We start from the raw sequence: 21,148 nt of genomic DNA, 5'->3' as shown, positions 1-21,148 counted from the left end.
CAGAAGAGGATGTTCCACGCCAGATGTCTTGAAGATGGACCCGCTCCTCGCCGGATGGATGAAGATAGAAGATGCCGTCTAGATGAAGACTTCTGCCCGTCTGGAGGACCACTTCTGCCTGGTTGGATGAGGACTTCTGCCCGTCTGGAGGACCAAATCTGCCGGATTCGTTGAGGACTTCTGCCCGGTTGGGTGAAGACTTCTGACGGTAGGGTGATCTTCAAGGGTTTAGTGTTAGTTTTTTTTAAGGGGAGATTGGGTGGGTTTTAGAGTAGGGTTGGTTGTGTGGGTGGTGGGTTTTAATGTTGGGGGGGTATTTGTACTTTTTTTTTACAGGTAAAAGAGCTGATTACTTTGGGGCAATGCCCCGCAAAAGGCCCTTTTAAGGGCTATTTGTAATTTAGTGTAGGGTAGGGCTTTTTTTATTTTGGGGGGGCTTTCTTACGGCTAGATTTAGAGTTTTGGCGGTAAGGACCCGCGTAGCTAACGCCGGCTTTTTTTCTGGGGGGCTTTTTATTTTGTTAGGGGGATTAGAGTAGGTGTAATTAGTTTAAAAAATCTTGTAATTTCTTTATTATTTTCTGTAATTTAGTGGGGGGGGGGTTTCATACTTTAGATAATTTTATTAATTGTAATTAATTGTATTTAATTTAGGTAATTAATTTAATTATAGTGTAGTGTTAGGTGTTAGTGTAACTTAAGTTAGGTTTTATTTTACAGGTACTTTTGTATTTATTTTAGCTAGGTAGTTATTAAATAGTTAATAACTATTTAATAACTATTCTACCTAGTTAAAATAAATGCAAAGTTGCCTGTAAAATAAAAATAAACCCTAAGCTAGCTACAATGTATATAACAAAGTTATATTGTAGCTAGCTTAGGGTTTATTTTATAGGTAAGTATTTAGTTTTAAATAGGAATTATTTAGTTAATTGTAGTAATTTTATTTAGATTTATTTTAATTATATTTAAGTTAGGGGGTGTTAGGGTTAGGGTTAGACTTAGGTTTAGGGGTTAATAACTTTATTATAGTGGCGGCGACGTTGGGGGCTGCAGATTAGGGGTTAATAAATGTAGGTAGGTTGCGGCGACATAGGGGGCGGCAGATTAGGGGTTAATAAATAAAATTTAGGTGTCGGCAATGTTGGGAGCGGCAGATTAGGGGTTCATAAGTATAATGTAGGTGGCGGCGGTGTCCGGAGCAGCAGATTAGGGTTAATAATATAATGCAGGTGTCGGAGATGTCGGGGTGGCAGATTAGGGGTTAATAAGTGTAATATTAGGGGTGTTTAGACTCGGGGTTCATGTTAGGGTGTTAGGTGTAGACATAAAATGTGTTTCCCCATAGGAATCAATGGGGCTGCGTCAGGAGCTTTACGCTGCTTTTTTGCAGGGTTTTTTTCAGCCGGCTCTCCCCCATTGATCCCTATAGGGAAATCGTGCACAAGCACGTTTTACCAGCTCACCGCTAACGTAAGCAGCGCTGGTATTGAGGTGAGATGTGGAGCTAAATTTTGCTCTTCGCTCACTTTTTTGCGGCTAACGCCGGGTTTCTAAAAACCCTTAATACCAGCACTGTCTGTAAGTGAGCGGTGAGCATAAACTGCTCGTTAGCACCGCACAGTCTCTAACGCAAAACTCATAATCTAGGCGGAAGACTGCTAAATTATCAGTTTTTCTGGTTTTACCATTTAGGTATGTGTTAGATTAAAATAAACATTTTTATTTTATTCTATAAACAACTAACAACATTTTTTCCCAAATTACAAATAAAAATATTGTAATTTAGAGCATTTATTTGCAGAAAATGACAGCTGTTCAAAATAACAGAAATGATGCAGTATTTTCAGACCTCGAATAATGCAATGAAAAAAAGTTCATATTCATTTTTAAACAACACAATACTAATGTTTTAACCTAGCAAGAGTTCAGAAATCAATATTTGGTGGAATAACCTTGATGTTTAATCACAGCTTTCATGCAACTTGGCAATATGCTCTCCACTTGTCTTTCACATTGCTATTGGGTGACTTTATGCTACTCCTGGAACAAAAATGTAAGCAGCTCGGCTTTGTTTGATAGCTTGTGACCATCCATCTTCCTCTTGATCACATTCCAGAGGTTTTCAGTGGGGTTCAGGTCTGGAGATTGAGCTGGCCATGACAGGGTCTTAATCTGGTGGTCCTCTATCCACACCTTGATTGACCTGCCTGTGTGGCATGGAGCATTGTCCTGCTGGAACAATGTTAGGGAACATTGTCAGAGCAGAAGGAAGCAAGTTTTCTTCCAGGATAACCTTGTACGTGGTCTGATTCATGCGTCCTTCACAAATCTGCCTGATTTCAGCCTTGCTAAAGCGCCCCCAAATGATCACCAATCCTCCACCAAATTTCAAAGTGGGTCCAAGACACTGTGGCTTGTAGGCCTCTCCAGGTCTCCGTTTAACCATTAGATGACCAGGTCTTGGGCAAAGCTGAAAATTGGACTCATCAAAGAAGATGACATGGAATCGGGCATATTTATTTATGTGAAGGACTCATGAATCAAGACATATACAATGTTATCCACAGGAGCCTCTGCACTAAAGATACATATGTTGCCAACTCACCTAAGTATATAAAAAGTTAATTTATTGTATAAATTTAAAATCAACATAAAAAATACAAATGTTGCATACATAGGGGCCTATCTATCAAGCTCCAAATGGAGCTTGAAGCCCCGTGTTTCTGGTGAGCCTGCAGGCTCGCCAGAAACAGCAGTTATGAAGCAGAGGTCTAAAGACCGCTGCTCCATAACCCTGTCCGCCTGCTCTGATGAGGCGGACAGGAATCGCCAAATTCAACCCGATCGAGTACGATCAGGTTGATTGACACCTCCCTGCTGCCACGAGTCTGCAGGGGGCGGCGTTGCAATGCGGCGTTGCTGCTGGTGCAATGCTGAATACGGAGAGCGTATTGCTCTCGAAATTCAGCGATGTCTGTCGGACCTGATCCGCACTGTCGGATCAGGTCCGACAGACATTTGATAATTCGGCCTCATAGTGTGACATTTAAAAGCTGGTGCTTGCAGGATGCAAAGGCTTTGCGTCAGACATGTTTTGTGGGGCTGCACACTTGTTCACTGCCCTGGAAAACACCTTGGTCTAAAGTGCTATTTAACTTGCTCATTTAAAGAAACATAAACCCTTAAACGTTTAATTAATCCTGCTTTATGCACTCTTACATTAATATACAAACAACACAAAAAAGAAATGATATGTGCTTAACAATTGATCATTATATACAAAAAATGAATTAATATACAGTACATATTGAAACAAAATTAAACTTTATACAAAATAATCTTCATCAGTCTGAATGTCAAGACCTTTTTGGAGACAGGTTTGTAAAGAAAAAATCCAATATACTTCACATACTTTCTCTATCCCCTCCACGCCTCAACACTGGGACATGATCAATGCATTGAATTTTCAGCATCCTAGAGTCATAATTGATTTTCTTTAAAATGATGGGCTACTGGAGTATTGCTGTCAGGGTCTTCAATGGACCTTAAATGTTCTGAAAACAAAAGAAAAATACACAGAGGTTGGAGAGGCAAGGGAACACAGAAAAAATCAGACAGAAAAAGTTAAGCAAAAATCAAAGTTTGGAGATGAGGGTTTATCCAAACAGTTTTCAGAAACACAAGAAATATGCATATATAAGAATGTTTTGAATTTGTCATCGGTTGCTCTAATAAATGCAAAATATGATGCATTGTCAAAAGGACTTAAAGGAATAGTCTAGTCAAAATTAAACTTCCATGATTCAGATAGCGCATGCGATTTTAAGCAACTTTCTAATTTACTCCTATTATCATTTTTTCTTCATTCTCTTGGTATCTTTATTTGAATGTTAGCTTAGCAGCCGGACCATTTTTGGTTCAGAACCTGGGTAGCACTTGTTGATTGGTGGCTACATTTAGACACCAATCATAAAGTGCTACCCAGGTGCTGAACCCAATATTGGCTGACTCCTATGCTTACATTCTTGCTTTTTCAAATAAAGATACCAAGAGAACGAAGAAAAATTGATAATAGGAGTAAATTTGAAAGTTGTTTAAAATTGCATGAGTTATCTGAATCATGAAAGTTTAATTTTGACTAGACTACTCCTTTAATTTTGTTTCATCTCACAGTTTGATTTGTTTTCAACCATATTAGATGTCAATAAGTTTGTTCGTATTCTCACCTTGCGTAGACATTTCTTTCATGAACAATGACAGTCTCAGCTTCTCGTATTGCCCAATATTTCTTTGAACAGTGATTTGACATATATGAATTTCAGCAATCACTGCACTGCAATAACACTTCAAGATTTAATGTTTGAGAGTATTGAGCAAAATGATGGTTCGATTCAAGGAAAAGATGTGTCTATTCAACATTTAAATATCCTATACATGCAAAGGTTAGCGTAGCCGTATTACAAGTTTTTCAACATACTATTGAAGAACGGTTAAGAATATTTCAAGGAAATATTAAGAAGTCTAATATATTTAGGTCTATTATTACAACACAAGAGAGAATAGCATTGCAAAACTTGAGTACTAATGAAAGGATAGTCATCCGTGCTTTCGATAAAGGAGGAAATGTTGTAATACTTTATAGGGATGCATATATTTTAGAATCAATGAGACAGCTTAATGATACACATGTCTATATACGTTTATCACAAGATCCAACTAAATCATTTATAAACATACTGAATGTTTTAGTATTGCAAAACACAATGGTATCATTGCAGCATCTCTTCAAGAATATTTGTTGCCAGAATATCCTGTTATACCTATTTTTCACTATCTCCCTAAAGTGCATAAGGACCCGGTAAATCCTACAGGCCGTCCCATTATTGCCAAGATAGACTCTTTAAACAAACTGCTTTCAAAATGTATTGATTCATATTTACAGCCCTTGGTAAGGGATCTCCCAAGTTACATACAGGATACTACTTCTTTGCTGTTAATGCTCAAGAAAGTGGAATGAAAACAGACCTATATAATTTTGACTATTTTATCACTTTACACGTGTATTGAGCCCTGTAAGAGGTTGGAAGCCATTATGTTTTTTCCTGAGCATCACAGTAACTATGAGCTTGTAGTGAAATCATAGAGAACTTGCGGTTTCATAACTTTTTAATGTATAATGGAAATTCCTATCTGCAGTGGCGTGGAACCCCTATGGGGCTAAATTTGCCCCCTCTTACGCCAACCACTTTATGGGTTGGTGGCAGCAGTTACACATCTATGCAGATGGAAATCCCTTTCCTGCATGGATGAAATATTACTTTTGCTATATATAGACGATTTAACATTCATTTGGGATGAAGATGAGTCCTCAGTTAAATCTTTTATAGATTATTTGAATAACAATGCATGCGGTATTGTCTTTTGTGATGAGCAGTATGGTTTATGTTTTCATTTCCTTGATGTTAAGTTGAGAGGTGACCCGGTCAAGGGTGTTGTAGATACTATTTTGTATCATAAACCAACAGCTAGTAATATGATTTTAAGATATCATTCATGTCATCCTAAACACACTTTAAAGGGAAAATTAAAACAAAAATACATGAGAGCAAAAAGGATTTGTACTAGTGAAGAAAGCTTTGTAGAATGTGCTAATGATATCACAAATAGGTTGTTAGAAAGATGTTATGAAGAACAAATATTACATAAAGCTTATCATCAATTAAGTCTCCTGATCCGAGTGCTGTATAGGCTTCATCTGGGCTTGTATATGATCACACTTTTATACAGTGTTTTGACTCGAGAGAAGCCGTCGGGCATGGCTTCCCAAACTTTTCACAGTTTGAATTGGCTGAGGTTGCTCGCTGCCGACTGTGTCAGAGAAAAGCACACTCCCCTTAAGTTTCATCACTGAAAGTGTAATCGATCAGCGTGGTCAAACATTCATAGCACTTACAGCTTGCCTGCTCACAATGGCAGGGTGACTGCCTAACACAGCATCAGGGATTTGAATCTGATCCCTCAGATCAGCACTCGGATCAGGAAAACAAGGAAAAACTTTATTTTGTCATGGGACTCTATGATAACTCTATCTCTTGGTAGTTAAGTATGATGCTTCTTTTCTCCTGTTTCCTCTTTGGAACATATGTAAGGCAAACCCCTTCATTTCTCTCTGATACATGTGTGCTATTATGTTTTTGACTATATGTGATATTTGTTTTCAGAATATATGAATATTTTTTATGTAAATTATCCATATCATTATTAGTGTTCTTAACCACTTTAAAGGGACACCACCCTGAGTGATTAAACAGGTTACTTTTGTGCTGTCGTGAGGTCTATTTCTTTTTCTTTCATTTAATATTAATGTGTTACTCTATAGGCCTTAGCACCGGTACTACTGTGTTCTTGTTGTCAAACCTTTATTGTCCTGAGCAAAGTTATAATCTTATTTTTACATAAATAGCACTTTAGACCACGGCTTTGCAGGGCAGCTGCGCAAAACACATCTTCCACAAAGGCTTGGTATCCTGCAAGCACCAGCTTTTATATGTCACGCTATGTATGCAATGTTTGGATTTTTGCTGATGGTTTTAAATTCACTTTGGTGAGTTGGCAACATACATGTCTTTAGTGCAGAGGCTCCTGTGGATATATTTGCTTCCTTGATGTCTTGAGAGAAGACGCCACTTCCAGCATTAGACACAATGGCATCTATTTATCAAGCCGTCAACCGCAAATACGCTGGAATTCCGCAGTGTATTTGTGGTGAGCCTGATTCCCCTTAGTTATCAAACCCTACAAACCGGCAAAAGTAGAAATCTGTGACGTAACATACGATCTGCCGGACTCAGTCAGACACAGATCGATGCTTACGTCATTACAGATGTTCCGAATGCAAGTTCGGCACAATCTGACTACTTTTGCTAGTTATCAAATAACTACCAGGTACGCTCTGCACTATTCTGGCCCAGCGTACCTGGTTTTCAATCCGCCGCCCTGGAGGCGGTGGATGCCATAGGAATCAATGGGAGTCTGAAAGCAGTGAAAGCTTATGTTCGCTGCTGCCTGATATCCCATTGATTCCTATGGGAATGTTTACACCTAACACCCTAACATGTACCCCGAGTCTAAACACCCCTAATCTGCCCCCCCTACACCGCCGCCACCTACATTATACTTATTAACCCCTAATCTGCCCCCCTACACCGCCACCACCTACATTATACTTATTAACCCCTAATCTGCCCCCTACACTGCCGCCACCTACATTATACTTATTAACCCCTAATTTGCCGCCCCTACACCACCGCCATCTAAATAAAAGTTATTAACCCCTATCCCGCCGCTCCTGGACCCCGCCGCAACTAAATAAACTTATTAACCCCTAAACCACCGCTCCCGGAGCCCACCGCCACCTACATTATACTTATTAACCCCTAATCTGCCCCCCCTACACCGCCGCCACCTACATTATACTTATTAACCCCTAATCTGCCCCCCCCTACACCCCCGCCACCTACCTACATTTATTAACCCCTAATCTGCCGCCCCCATCGTCGCCACCTCTTTATTAAATTTATTAACCCCTAAACCTAAGTCTAACCCTATCCCTAACACCCCCTAACTTAAATATAATTTAAATAAATCTAAATAAATATTACTATCATTAAATAAATTATTCCTTTTTAAAACTAAATACTTACATGTAAAATAAACCCTAAGATAGCTACAATATAACTAATAGTTACATTGTAGCTAGCTTAGGGTTTATTTTTATTTTACAGGCAACTTTGTATTTATTTTAACTAGGTAGAATAGTTATTAAATAGTTATTAACTATGTAATAACTTCCTAGTTAAAATAAATACAAATATACCTGTAAAATAAAACCTAACCTAAGTTACAATTACACCTAAAACTACAATATAATTAAATAAATTCCCTAAACTAAATACAATCAAATAAAATTACATAAAATTATCTAAAGTACAAAAAAACCCCCACTAAATTACAGAAAATAAAAAACAAATTACAAGATTTTTAAACTAATTACACCTAATCTAATCCCCCTAACAAAATAAAAAAGCTCCCCCAAAATAAAAAAAAAAGCCCTACCCTACACTAAATTACAAATAGCCCTTAAAAGGGCCTTTTGTGGGGCATTGCCCCAAAGTAATCAGCTCTTTTACCTGTAAAAAAATGTTATAACCCCCCCAACATTAAAACCCACCACCCACACAACCAACCCTACTCTAAAACCCACCCAATCCCCCCTTAAAAAAACCTAACACTAACCATTTGAAGATCACCCTACCTTGAGAAGTCTTCACCCAATTGGGCCGAAGTCCTCAGTGAAGCCGGCAGAAGTGGTCCTCCAGACGGGCAGAAGTGGTCCTCCAGACAGGCAGAAATCTTCATCCAGAAGGCATCTTCTATCTTCATCCATCCGGCGCGGAGCGGCTCCATCTTCAAGACATCCGACGCGGGGCTTCCTCTTCATCCGGAGTCTTCTTCAACAATGACGGGTCCTTTAAGTGACGTCATCCAAGATGGCATCCCTTCAGTTCCTATCGGAATTAAGGTAGGAAAAATCCTATTGGCTGATGCAATCAGCCAATAGGATTGAAGTTCAATTCTATTGGCTGATCCAATCAGCCAATAGGATTGAGCTTGCATTCTATTGGCTGATTGGAACAGCCAATAGAATGCGAGCTTTAACTGTATTTGTTATCCATTTATGTTATTTTAATGGACATTTTTAAAATATCCAGACCCTTTATTGTGAACATTTATATAATCCTTTTGAATTTCAGATGTTAACAAATTGAAATGACAATTAGTACAAAATTAGAAGCCAGCTAGAATATTGACAAGCTATCCCCACAATTTTAGGTGTCATGGAAGAAACTTCTATAGAGATATATGTGTCCGCACTAAGATTTTAGGAGCTGATTAATTGGATTTTGCAAGCTTTGTTTGGTTTTTCTAGATGTTCAAAATGTTGTTTTTTAACTCACCTATTTTGTCATATATTTGCCTCATATATGTTTCTCACTCATTTCTACCAGACACACAGAAGAATATGCAAACGTGGGTATCCCTTTTTGTAACCACATTTAGATCAGTTATAAACTTTTGTTCTATTTGGAGAGCATGGGACCTGCAAGATATCATTAAATCAAGCTCTTCTTCAAAATGTGTTGCCCCCCAAATCATTCTGCCTTAGTCATGTGCCTAGTTGGCATAGGCCAACATATGCCCCTAGTATTACTTCAACCCCTTAAAGGTGCTAGCTGTTGTTCATTTCTACGGTACTAGAAATGTGTGATTCGTTTCGGATCAATTCGGAAATTCGTCCGAATTCGTAAAATTCGGGATTCAGATCAATTCGAATTTTTGAATTAAAATAGTGCCGAATCTACCGAATAAATCCGAATTAGTTCGGATTTATTCAAATTTATTCGGTAGATTCGGATGGCCATGGATTACACTAGTATTGTACAGTATATTAGGTTATATCACTCTGCTATGGGTTACACCTAATATACAGTACATAATACTAGTCTAATACACAGCACATCCCACCTAACACTTACAAAAATTCAGAATTTCCGAACCGAACCGAATCCAGCCGAATTTATTCTAATCCGAATAAATCCGAAACGAATCCGAACCGAATTGATTCGAATTTTTCCGAATTCGAATCGATCCGAACCGAAATTCAAAAAAATCTGAATCGAACCGAACCGAATTTTTTCGCCATGCACCTGTCTTTACGGTACTATCCTTTTTTTTCATGTCCAATGTTTTCTGTAGGTAAGTTGAGGGAAAATGAGGATTAAAAAAAATTAAAAATAGATAGGTAGATGATGAGATTAGATTCCCCCCCCCCCCCCTTTACCACCTGCATCCTGAATATTTAGTTTTGTGGTCAACTTTTGTACCTCCCAATCTTATGGTCTAGAATCACACAAGATCAATCAAAAAAATTATACAAAAGCTGGTGTGAAAAATGCTAAGTCACTTGAAAGTGATACAGCATAACTGTAGAAAGCTGATGATATGTTAAAAAAAGGAAGATATTTCACCTCAAAATGTGTTATCCAGAGCTACTTGTTTTACTGTCATCTGCTGAGTTCATACTTTGCTTTACTGTGATCAAATGTCACTGAAATCTCGTGAGATTTTATAGTGAACTTCCTTAAACTGAGGAAGGACATACAGAGGCATGTACCTTTAACGTTTTGTCATAAGACTGATAAAACAAACTATATTCCCTGTTATTTAGCCATGTCATATTATTACTAATATTAATTGTCATTGTTACTGTATTGAATAACAGGGATTCGTGTTTTATTATCTGATATCCATCAATGCACACTGTTAGATTTATAGGGCTTGATTTATTAATAGTCAAGCGGACATGCTTCGCTGTAGCAAATCATGTCCACTCGACATCGCTAAATGCATTTAACATTGCACAAGCATTTCTGGTAAAATGCTTGTGCAATGCCGCCCCCTGCTCACTGATGGCCATTTGGACGCTAGCAGGGGCTGTCAATCATCCTGACAGGTTATGGAGCAACGGTCTTATGACTGCTGCTTCTTAACATACGTTTCAGGAAAGTCTTAAAATGATGGGCCTCCGAAGTAGCATCCGCTGCTTAATAAATGGAGCCCTTATGGTCTATTCTGCATATCACATTATGGACAAATTAAGGTCATTTAGTCAAATAAAAAAATCAAACGTGATTAAAAAGCAAATTCATGTAAACTTAATATTCAGACAGCCCTGTCGCTTATTAAAGGGGCATTAAATTGCTGGGAACATCTGTAACATGGTTACTGCTCACAGTGCTAATTTGTTAATGTTTCCCCGTTCCTACAGTTCTCTTCAAAACTGCTCCCCTATTTTAACCCATTACAGGTACCGATTAGTGAAACTCTATGGGGGTCTATTTATGAAGCAGCCAGAGGCGTAACTAGAAACCACAGGGTCCAGGTGCAAGAATCTGGTACCTGCTCTTGCTCTCAATTTGTGATTTTTTTTTTTTAAATATATTTATATAAATTTTAAAATGCAGAAATGTAAAGCTTTTACTCTGCACTTTGGGATAGCATATCTATTACAGCTGTCACAAAAGCTGTCACTGGTCTGTGAATGCATACTACTTCTGTCACCAGTGTAAGAATACCAAAGTTCCAAGATGGCGGCACCTTGTATGAAGAAGCAAAGCTTCAACCACTGGCACTTGATAGGGTTAAATTAAAAGGGCTTTGAAGAGAACTGCAGTGCAGGCACAAGAGGGAAAACAACAGCACGTTGGGTAGTAATAATAATAATGCTATTTCAATTGTGCTCATGTGCTCAGCTAATGTCTTTTTATGTACTGATGTAAGGGTTGTGACCATTTACACTGATAAAAACAGAGCAGTGAAAGATATGCTATGCAAGAGAGTTTGAATATTATTTAACCCAAACTAGCCCTAACCATACCAAGCCATTTTCTGGAGCCCCATTACATATGCGGCATCGCCTGCAATTTTTACTCCCATAAGCTAACATGGGACCGCGTCGCAAATCGGTATCCAATGTTCATCGGAAGGACTTACATGGCGAAAATGGAGAAATCTTACTCCATTTTCACCTCGCCACACAAGGCAGCCGCAGCAAGCCTTTACGCTGAGTATGGAAGCACTGTATCTCCCGAAACTGCCTGCAAAAATAAACTAACACCTAACGCATGCACAATATCTATCTACCTGTCAACCGCAATACCCCACCACAACAACTAATAAAGTATATTAAACCCTATACCCGCCATCAAACCCACATTGGAACTAATAAAAGTATTAATCCCTAAATTGACAACCCTCCGCCACAACGCAATATGCCTCACTAAACTATTAACCTCTATATCCGCCATCAAACGCACACCGCAAGTAATAACTAAAGTATTAACCCCTAAATTCGCCAACCCCAACATCGCAAACTACCTATTAAAACTATTAACCCCTAATCCGCCATTAACCCACAACACAAACTACCTATTAAAGTATTAACCCCTAAACTACCAAAGCCCATAACGCAAACTACCTATTAAAGTATTAACCCCTAAACCGCCAAAGCCCACAATGCAAATAAAGAATTAAATTACTAACACCTAGATTACGAGTTTTGCATTAGGCTTTAAAAGCAGCGTTGGCCGGTCCCAATAACGCTGCTTTTTAACACCCGCTGGTATTACGAATCTTGCAGGTACAGGTGTACCGCTCACTTTTTTGGCCAGACTTGTATCCTCTTTTTTCAATGGGACTTGCATAGCGCTGGTATTACGAGTCTGCCAAAAAGTGAGCGGTAGACCCTCTCCTGTCAAGACTGGTACCGCATTTTAAAGTCAGTAGTTATGAGTTTTACACTACAACGCCGTAGCATAAAACTCTTAACTAAAGTGCTAAAAAGTACACTAACACCTATAAACTACCTATTAACCCCTAAACCGAGGCCCTCCCGCATCGCAAACGCTAAAATACAATTTTTAACCCCTAATCTGCCGAACCGGACATCACCACCACTATAATAAATATATTAACCCCTAAACCGCCGCACTCCCGCCTCGCAAACATTAGATAACTATTATTAACCCCTAATCTGCCATCCCTAACATCGTCGACACCTACCTACATTTATTAACCCCTAATCTGCCGCCCCCAACGTCGCCGCCACTATACTAAAGTTATTAACCCCTAAATCTAAGTCTAACCCTAACCCTTAACTCCCCTAACTTAAATATAATTTAAATAAATCTAAATAAAATTACTATAATTAACTAAATTATTCCTATTTAAAACTAAATACTTACCTGTAAAATCAACCCTAAGCTAGCTACAATATAACTAATAGTTACATTGTATCTAGCTTAGGGTTTATTTTTATTTTACAGGCAAGTTTGTATTTATTTTAACTAGGTAGAATAGTTATTAAATAGTTATTAACTATTTAATAAACTACCTAGCTAAAATAAATACAAATTTACCTGTAAAATAAAACCTAACATAAGTTACACTAACACCTAACACTACACTATAATTAAATTAATTCCCTAAACTAAATACAATTAAATACAATTAAATAAAATTAAATAAAATTAAATAAAATTAAATAAAATTAAATACAATTAAATACAATTAGCTAAAGTACAAAAAAAACAAAACACTAAATTACAGAAAATAATAAACAAATTACAAGATTTTTAAACTAATTACACCTAATCTAATACCCCTAACAAAATAAAAAAGCCCCCCCCAAAATAAAAAAAGCCCTACCCTACACTAAATTACAGCTTTCAACTAAGAACACCAAGAGAACAAAACGATTTTGATGATAACAGTGAAATGGAAAGTTGTTTAAAGTTGCATGCCCTATCTGAACCATGAAAGTTTAATTTTGACTAGGCTGTCCCTTTAACATTACTATAATTTTAGCACAGTTGTAAAATTGGAGTTATAGTTGCAGTACCTACTAAGTTCCTTTATGCAAATGAGTATGCAAGGTTGGGGGGAGGGGTGGTCAAGAGTGGGCAAATGTCATCTTCCCTTGCTTGTACAGATGACTAGAATTTTCTCTGTGGGATATGCAGTAAAAGGGCACTTAAAGAGATATGAAACCCAAAAATAAAATATTTTGTGATTTGGACAGAGCATCCTTTTTTTTTTTTTTTTTTTAATAATCCAGTTTACTTCTATTATCAAATTAGCTTTATTCTCATGGTATTCTTTGTTGAAGAGATTCCTAAGTAGCTTTCTGGAGCACTACATGGCTGAAAATAGTGCTGCCTTCTAGTGCTCTTGCAGAACTGCTGCCATATAGTGCTCCAGACACAAACACGATCCTGAGCTTACGTCCCTGCTTTTCAAGAAAAGATACTGAGAGAACAAAGAAAATTTGATAAATAAGTCAATTAGAAAGTTGATTAAAATCACATGCTCTATCAGAATCATAAAATAGAAGTTTTAGGTTTCATGTCCCTTTAACTCAGGTCCCTTGGAAAAAGTGGAATGAGAACCTGCTTATAAAATGATCATTTGACCCACTAAATGTAATGTAATCCATTTAAGAAGAGCTTCATCCATTATACCGGATTTACAATGATAAATGCAAGATGTTTCATAAACTATGCCTCTATTTTAGCTAGCAATAAATAATACTTCTCCAGTTCTCCGGGTGGAAAATTTGCAAGTGGAAAAGCTGGCAGACCTCCTTGGCATTTGTACAATTCCACACCGGTATTCTAATTAATAAGACACTTTTTTATTATTAGTCTAAGGATTTTTAAACCTTTTAAAATCTACACCGTGGACTTGTTGACACTCATTTGCCTGCCCTCCCTGAGTAGCATTTTCTGCACTGTTTGTTAGATGTTAAAGTTCTTGTATGAGTTTGGTTAACATGTTTAGAAACCAGATAAGTTCCAAATCACACTTTTAAATGGACATGAAACACAACTCTTTTATCATCAAATTTCCTTCATTCTCTTGGTATTTTTGTTGAATGACCAGCACATTGGGGGCCTGATATTCAAAAAAATTTAGAAACACAAATGTTATCTTGAGAAATGTTTATGTTGCTATGTAGTGTTCTTTATGGGAAACATAGACTTCTACATTACAATACAAGGTCTAAAAAAAAATCCCAAAAATGTGTGATTTTTCTCCATGCCGGTGAGGTGTTGAATATCAGACCCCAGTGAGCTAATGAAAAGACACATTTGTGCGTAGCCATCAATTAGGATTTAATTAATTAATTGACTTTAAAAATGTATGTAAATTAAATTAATATAAATAACCGGGTAGCATGTAGCTAGGACAAGGGTCTGAATTCTGTGAAATGCACAACGTCTGAGGCAAAAAATGTTTTAGATATAAAGTTCATGAAAGTGGGCAGAAAGCAACCAAAACATATAGCAATTTTTACATGAATTATTAACAATTGCATTAACTGGAGCTCCTAATATTTTTCTCTAGGTCTGTGGAAAGCGTATATTTTGTTTTCTTCCTCACCCTCATGCCTTTATGTCCTTCTTTCTTCAGGTGTGGATAGGTTCAGTGATGACATTTATAGGATGATGGGATTCCGTCCTGGTCTCTATTGGAGATTGTGCTGGAAATTTGTCAGCCCTGCATTCCTCCTGGTAAGTAACAGTCAATTAATTTACATTTGGTCTCCAGATTTGATACATGTGTCTTATACATTGTGACATAATAATTGCACGCTTCCCAAATCAGATGATGATAAGATTAAAATTATCAAAGGATGATAAACAGCCCAAGCCTCCCATGTGTTGTGTCTCATTATAGCAGCAAATTTCATTTGTCCATTTATAATATTATGAAAGTAATAGGTTTACACACTTTGTGTGCTTTTTTTCTTGGGGGGTTCACTAACAGCCTCTCTAGCATTTCCAGAACCAATGTTATTCAGTGGAACCTATTAATTTAAGAATGTAGAGGTGACTGAGCTTTAGTGAATGGTCTCCATGAAATAACATAGAAAATGGAGAGGTTAGAGAAGTCTTTTATCGATTCTCCCTCTGTTTACTAGCTGTATGTTACTCAACCCTAGTTTTTATATAACACTATATTGTAGTTGCATTATGTGTCTCACAAGATATATTATAGTCACTGGGCTTCCACATTATGTCACACATATCAATTGGTTAGACCTGTGACAACCTCATGATTGGTATGCTGGTATGTATTACCTATTGTAAGACTTCTGTGTGTTACACTTTAGGGTTTCCCTGACCTCTTCTCCTGTGGGTCCTGAAGATCTCAAGACTTCACAGAAGCTGAATTTAAAATATTCTCTAAGGAAAAGAGTGTAATCTTGAAGTCCAAGAGAGTTGAGAGCTGCCTCCCCTAGAAAGCAATGAAGCTCTCTGGAATAGAGAATCTTACAGGGCAAAGTAAAGTTAACTGGGGAGCTCCTGACACCAATAAAAATGATCAGTTTACAGCAAATACAAATGAAACTGAAACATTTTCACTGCAATTTAACTTGCATTTGCCTCTAGTTTAGAATACAATACTTTTCTGAGATGTTCAGATGTTAAATGCTTACAGAACATATTGAGAGGTGTGAGAGAGATTCAGATACATCATGGGATCTCTTCTGTTCAGCCAAAGGAACTCCCCTGTCCCTCAAACGTTCTGAAACTGTCAGTTTTATTTTATATAGAACAAATTCAAAGTGCAATCTAATTTGTAAAAGATACACAGAAATATACAAACTATGATCCTAGTTTATTAAAGGTACATAAAAGCTTTTAAAGCATAATCATAATTTGAAAAAAATCACAATCCTAAATACACTTCTGTAAATAAAGTCTAAATGCATTAAATACAAAATAGAAAATGTTGTGCTTAAATGTAATAAAATTTAAAGATACAATCTTAAGTATAAAGTGATATAAAATACAAAGCACAAAGTGTTAATGCAGCAAAACTCTTGAATCATGCAGTGCTATATTGCGCTGGACATGACTCTCGTTCACTTCCAGAAATGCAGGGAATATCCCTTAGAGTATTAGAGCAAAATTTGCTTTTCTAGAATCTTGTGAGGGATCTTGCTGGGAGTGAAGAGCTTTAGATCATTGGCCCTTATTCTTGTGTTACTTTGCAGTCAAGTGATAGACATTAGACCTTCATTTGCCATGGAGTGTAGGTAGCATGGCTAATGGTACCAACATTTGTCTATTACAGCATGAAGATATCCGTATTTGTCCTACTGTCTTCTGACTAGTTCTAGCCTTTCATGTGAAGTCATATCAATCAAAAATAGCCTTTGTCGTGCAGAGATCTCATAATAATTCATCATAATTAATATGCATTTACCATTTATGACCCAGAAAGTCCATCTGTATTATATTTTTGTTCTGCCTTGATCCACTAGGTTCATAAAATAATCAGCTGTGCTGAATGGATGAAATAATTCTGATGTGATGATTCTGTGGTCATGAGCATCCGCAGACAATTTTTCAGGGAGGAGTAAATAAGTAAAACACTCTAAGCATAATAATATCAGTGGCAACATGTGAAGCAGATAGGGTTGCTTGTTGTACTCATGCACAACATTTTTATACATGGTAGATCATTGGTGTCAAATGAGTGACTAAAGTGACTGCTTTTGCTTTGATATAAGGTAGGCATATACAGTGTATATATATATATATATATATATATATATATATATATATATATATATATATATATATATATATATATATATATATATATATATAAGCACATACATACACATACAACACATAGAAAGTCTGAACAGTCTTGCAACAACTAGATTAAAAGCAAAATGGAGTTAGTTTCAGCATTTGGCCAAATAGTGATAGCCCAGGACCACATCAAAGTCTCTTCCTCCCTGGGTCCCTAACATACAGCTGCACAATGCCTGCCTGGAACTAAACAAAGATACAAAAGGGTGACTCCAGCCTATTGTATCTTACCTAGACACATACAAAACATGGCAAAGGATCGCACCCGCAAACCAGACTGGGTACACATCCCATGCCACTGCAAAACTCACAGCCCTGTGTACTCACCAGCAGCTGCACAGCTTTCAGTGACTCAGGCAGCTTCCTCCAGTCAAGTCCGTAGAGAAAATTCCATTAAAAAATGTTAACACTAAACAGAAAATCTGGTACTCTCTTACAAGCACACAGCTAGATTAAAAGCAGAATTGAAGAGTACATTTGAATCTAGCTGTGTGCTTGACTTTTTACCTAGAGCAAAATTCCATGGGGGCAAACCCCCCCCCCCCCTGCCTCTCCTCTCCAGATGCCCATGACTGTGGGGTTCAGTTGCTCTCAGGGAAAATTATTGAAATGTGCTCTTGACATCCTATTCATTACCTTTGCTGGTTAGTGCCACCTCCCTGATTGGAGATAGCAGCTCTAATATTTTAGGATTTCACTTCATCTTTAGGTGAGTAACCTGTGACATGCTGCTCTCCAAAAGCTCAGCTGCCTGTTCCTCTGCAAAAGCGTCTCTGCAGCCCCAGAGCTAAATACAAACTGTATGAACTGTAGATTCCACTGTCCCTCTGTGCTGTGATAAGCCTGACAGTGCAAACCCATTCTATGGAGTTAATAGATGAAAAATATAGGTTAAAGACCATAATATATACACTGATTGTAGAAACTGTATGTGAACATATACAGACATGAAGAGAACATCTATGTTGCCTTCACTTTCTTTGTCTGACTTATGTGTATCCCAGTCTTTATTTGTCAGTGCATCTTTCAACTTAAAGGGACATGAAACCCACATTTTTTCTTTCATGATTCAGAAAGAGAATGCAATTTTAAACATCTTTCTAATTTACTTCTATTATCTAATTTGCTTTATTCTCTTGATATTATTTGCTGAAAAGCATATCTAGATATGCTCAGAAGATGCTGATTGGTTGCTGCACATAGAAGCCTCATGTGATTGGCTCACCCATGCGCATTGCCTTTTCTTCAACTAAGGATATCTAAAAAATGAAGCAAAATAAATAATACAAGTCAATTGTAATGTTGTTTAAATTTGTATTCTCTATCTGAATCATGAAAGAAAGATTTTGGGTTTAGTAACCCTTTAATGTTTTTTTAAATGTATCTTCTATATTTTTGAATGATATTCATTTGGATTTCAAATATTTTTCTTCTAATAGTATATTTTACTATTCATTATACCTGATTGTCATCCCAGTGGATACTTCTGTGTGTGTACAAACTTTTATTTGTTTATCTGCTATTAATTAAGATATGAATGTTTTTACAAATGTGTCATTTATTAATAAGTGCAGGTGTCATTGCACTAATAAGCAGACGATCATTTATTTTACCTTATAATTTATATAATGCAGTGTAATAATGATCACTTATATTGCTTATGTGTGATATGAAGTTTTAGTCTTATTATAGTAATTGTTTATACACACAACCACACACACACACGCTCGCACACACGCTTACACAAACACACACACAAGCTCGCATTACATTTTTGGAAACATTTTTAAAGTTTTTCATTGAAAGTAATATTTGGCACAAGTTCAGCACCCCTTTCATCATAACAAATATAAAACTGCCTGGAAGTCAAAATTAATTGATAATAAATAACAAAAAAGAATAGGCTCATAGTCTCTTGACTGTGATCTTGGGGTATCAGTCCCTTAAAGGGATACTTAACCCAAATTATTTTTTTTTCATGATTCGGACAGAGCAAGCAATTTTTTTTTTTAAATCATTTATTTTGACAGTAAACAGATTTGATTTAACAGAAACAGTGCAACAAAAGGATGACATTATAAGCAGAGCATGTTACTCTATAAACATCCTTTAACTTAAACATTTTTAGACAGAGAAAAACAGTTTACTGGGTTTTTTCCAATTTCTTTGACCCAAACAACGCAACACAAAACAAACAAACAAAAAAAAAAAAAAAAAATAGGGGAAAAGAAAAGAGAAGGGGGGGTAGACTAATAAACTCCTCTCCCCTCCCCTCCCCTCCTACCAAATGTTAAGTTGCACCAGCTCTGAATTCCTGAATGGAAAAATCAAATATTCTATCTCACTTGTTGGGAAGCTTTTAATGAAAGCTGACCATTTCTTAAAAAATAGACTAATATCCTCTTTGTTATTCAAGTTGGTATCCCTTTGCTCCAAAATACATTGTTTTTTAAGATAATTCTTTACTTCTAAGATTGAGGGGGCCCTATGCTTTTTCCAACATTTCAGGATTAGGTGTCTAGCGGCTAAGATTGAGAGAATTATTAGTTTTTCCTGGTGATGTTGCTCTTCCTTCTTTATACAAAATATTACTTGTATAAGTGTAAGACCCGGAGGGGAGATCCCCAGTATGTTATGGCACCAATATTCTAATTTAGACCAGAATTGTCTGATTCTCGGGCAGCTCCAGAACATATTTTTCAGATCAGCTGCATGGAGGGAACATTTTGGACATTTTTCAAAATTTGCGTTGTGTATTTTAAAACCTTTCTCTGGCGTGAAATATACCTTATGCAATAATTTGATGTGTGCCTCTCTCCAGTTTGCTGAGAGTGTAGCCTGAGAAACTTTCCTAATAGACTTTTGAATAAAGTTAGGTTCTATATTATTAGGGACAATTAATCTATTCCAACCCAGTTCTATCTGTTCTAGAATGAGGAGTCCCTTAATGCCATTTATAGCCCTATAACAGAAAGAGATTGATGTATGACCAGCCTTCATTAGTAAGAGCCAATTTTCGATTTTTCCCAAATCCCAGTTCCAGTCTGACTTTCTAACCAGTTCCGTGATGTAGTGTCTTACTTGTAGATATGCGAAAAACTCATTGTTTGCCAGATTAAATTCCCTTTTTAATTCATCAAATGTTTTTACACATTTCCTGTCTTTCTTTACAAGTTGTTGAACATTCTTTAAGCCCCTAGATGCCCATCTGTCAAATATATCCAGACTTAGGCCTGGTGGGAAATCAGGATTCCCCTTTATTGGGGTATACTGTGAGACACTACAGTTGACTTTTAAGAGGGTCCCTATCTTCCACCAGGCTCTGATAGGGTTCAGAATAGTCTTGAGCTTTTTAATTTCCTGTGGTAGTGTTTTGGGCTTACAGTGTGCCAAACCTATTGGGAGGAATGGATAGCAGATATTCTCGTCTACTGAGTTATTAGTCACATAATTCTTCTGGAGGAGCCAGTCAGACACTGTACGTGCTAAAAAAACCAGGTTATATAGTCTGATGTCCGGAAGAGCTAATCCCCCGTATTCTTTCCCTACTGATAGTTTTAGAATTGAGAGCCTGGATCTTTTCCCTTGCCAGATGAAATCTCTAATCGCAGAGTTAAGAGACCGAATGTCCTTTTCAAATAATAATAAAGGGATATTTTGAATTACGTAAAGAAGTTTAGGGAGGAGAACCATCTTAAACAAGGCTATTCTCCCTGAGAGTGAGATTGGTAAATTTCGCCATATTTTCATTTTCTCTCGAATCGTAGAGAGAATTGGAGTTATATTAATTTCATATAGCTCTGAGGGATTAGCTGGGACATTAATTCCTAGATATTTAAAAGAATCCTTCACTTCCT

At 37.0% G+C, this 21,148-nt stretch overlaps 1 protein-coding gene across 1 annotated transcript in view; it reads left to right on the top strand.

The window, feature by feature from the left end:
* SLC6A2 (solute carrier family 6 member 2) overlaps positions 1 to 21,148 on the top strand; it is a 249,464-nt gene that overhangs the window by 205,474 nt on the left and 22,842 nt on the right. Inside the window, exon 12 of the mRNA XM_053699566.1 lies at positions 15,094 to 15,194. Within this exon, the coding sequence (XP_053555541.1) occupies positions 15,094 to 15,194 (101 nt within the window). The remainder of the gene's footprint in view (positions 1 to 15,093; positions 15,195 to 21,148) is intronic.

Source organism: Bombina bombina, chromosome 1, assembly GCF_027579735.1.
Source record: "Bombina bombina isolate aBomBom1 chromosome 1, aBomBom1.pri, whole genome shotgun sequence".
In the NCBI taxonomy this organism is placed as follows: domain Eukaryota; kingdom Metazoa; phylum Chordata; class Amphibia; order Anura; family Bombinatoridae; genus Bombina; species Bombina bombina.
This window is presented reverse-complemented; position numbering and strand designations above follow the sequence as displayed.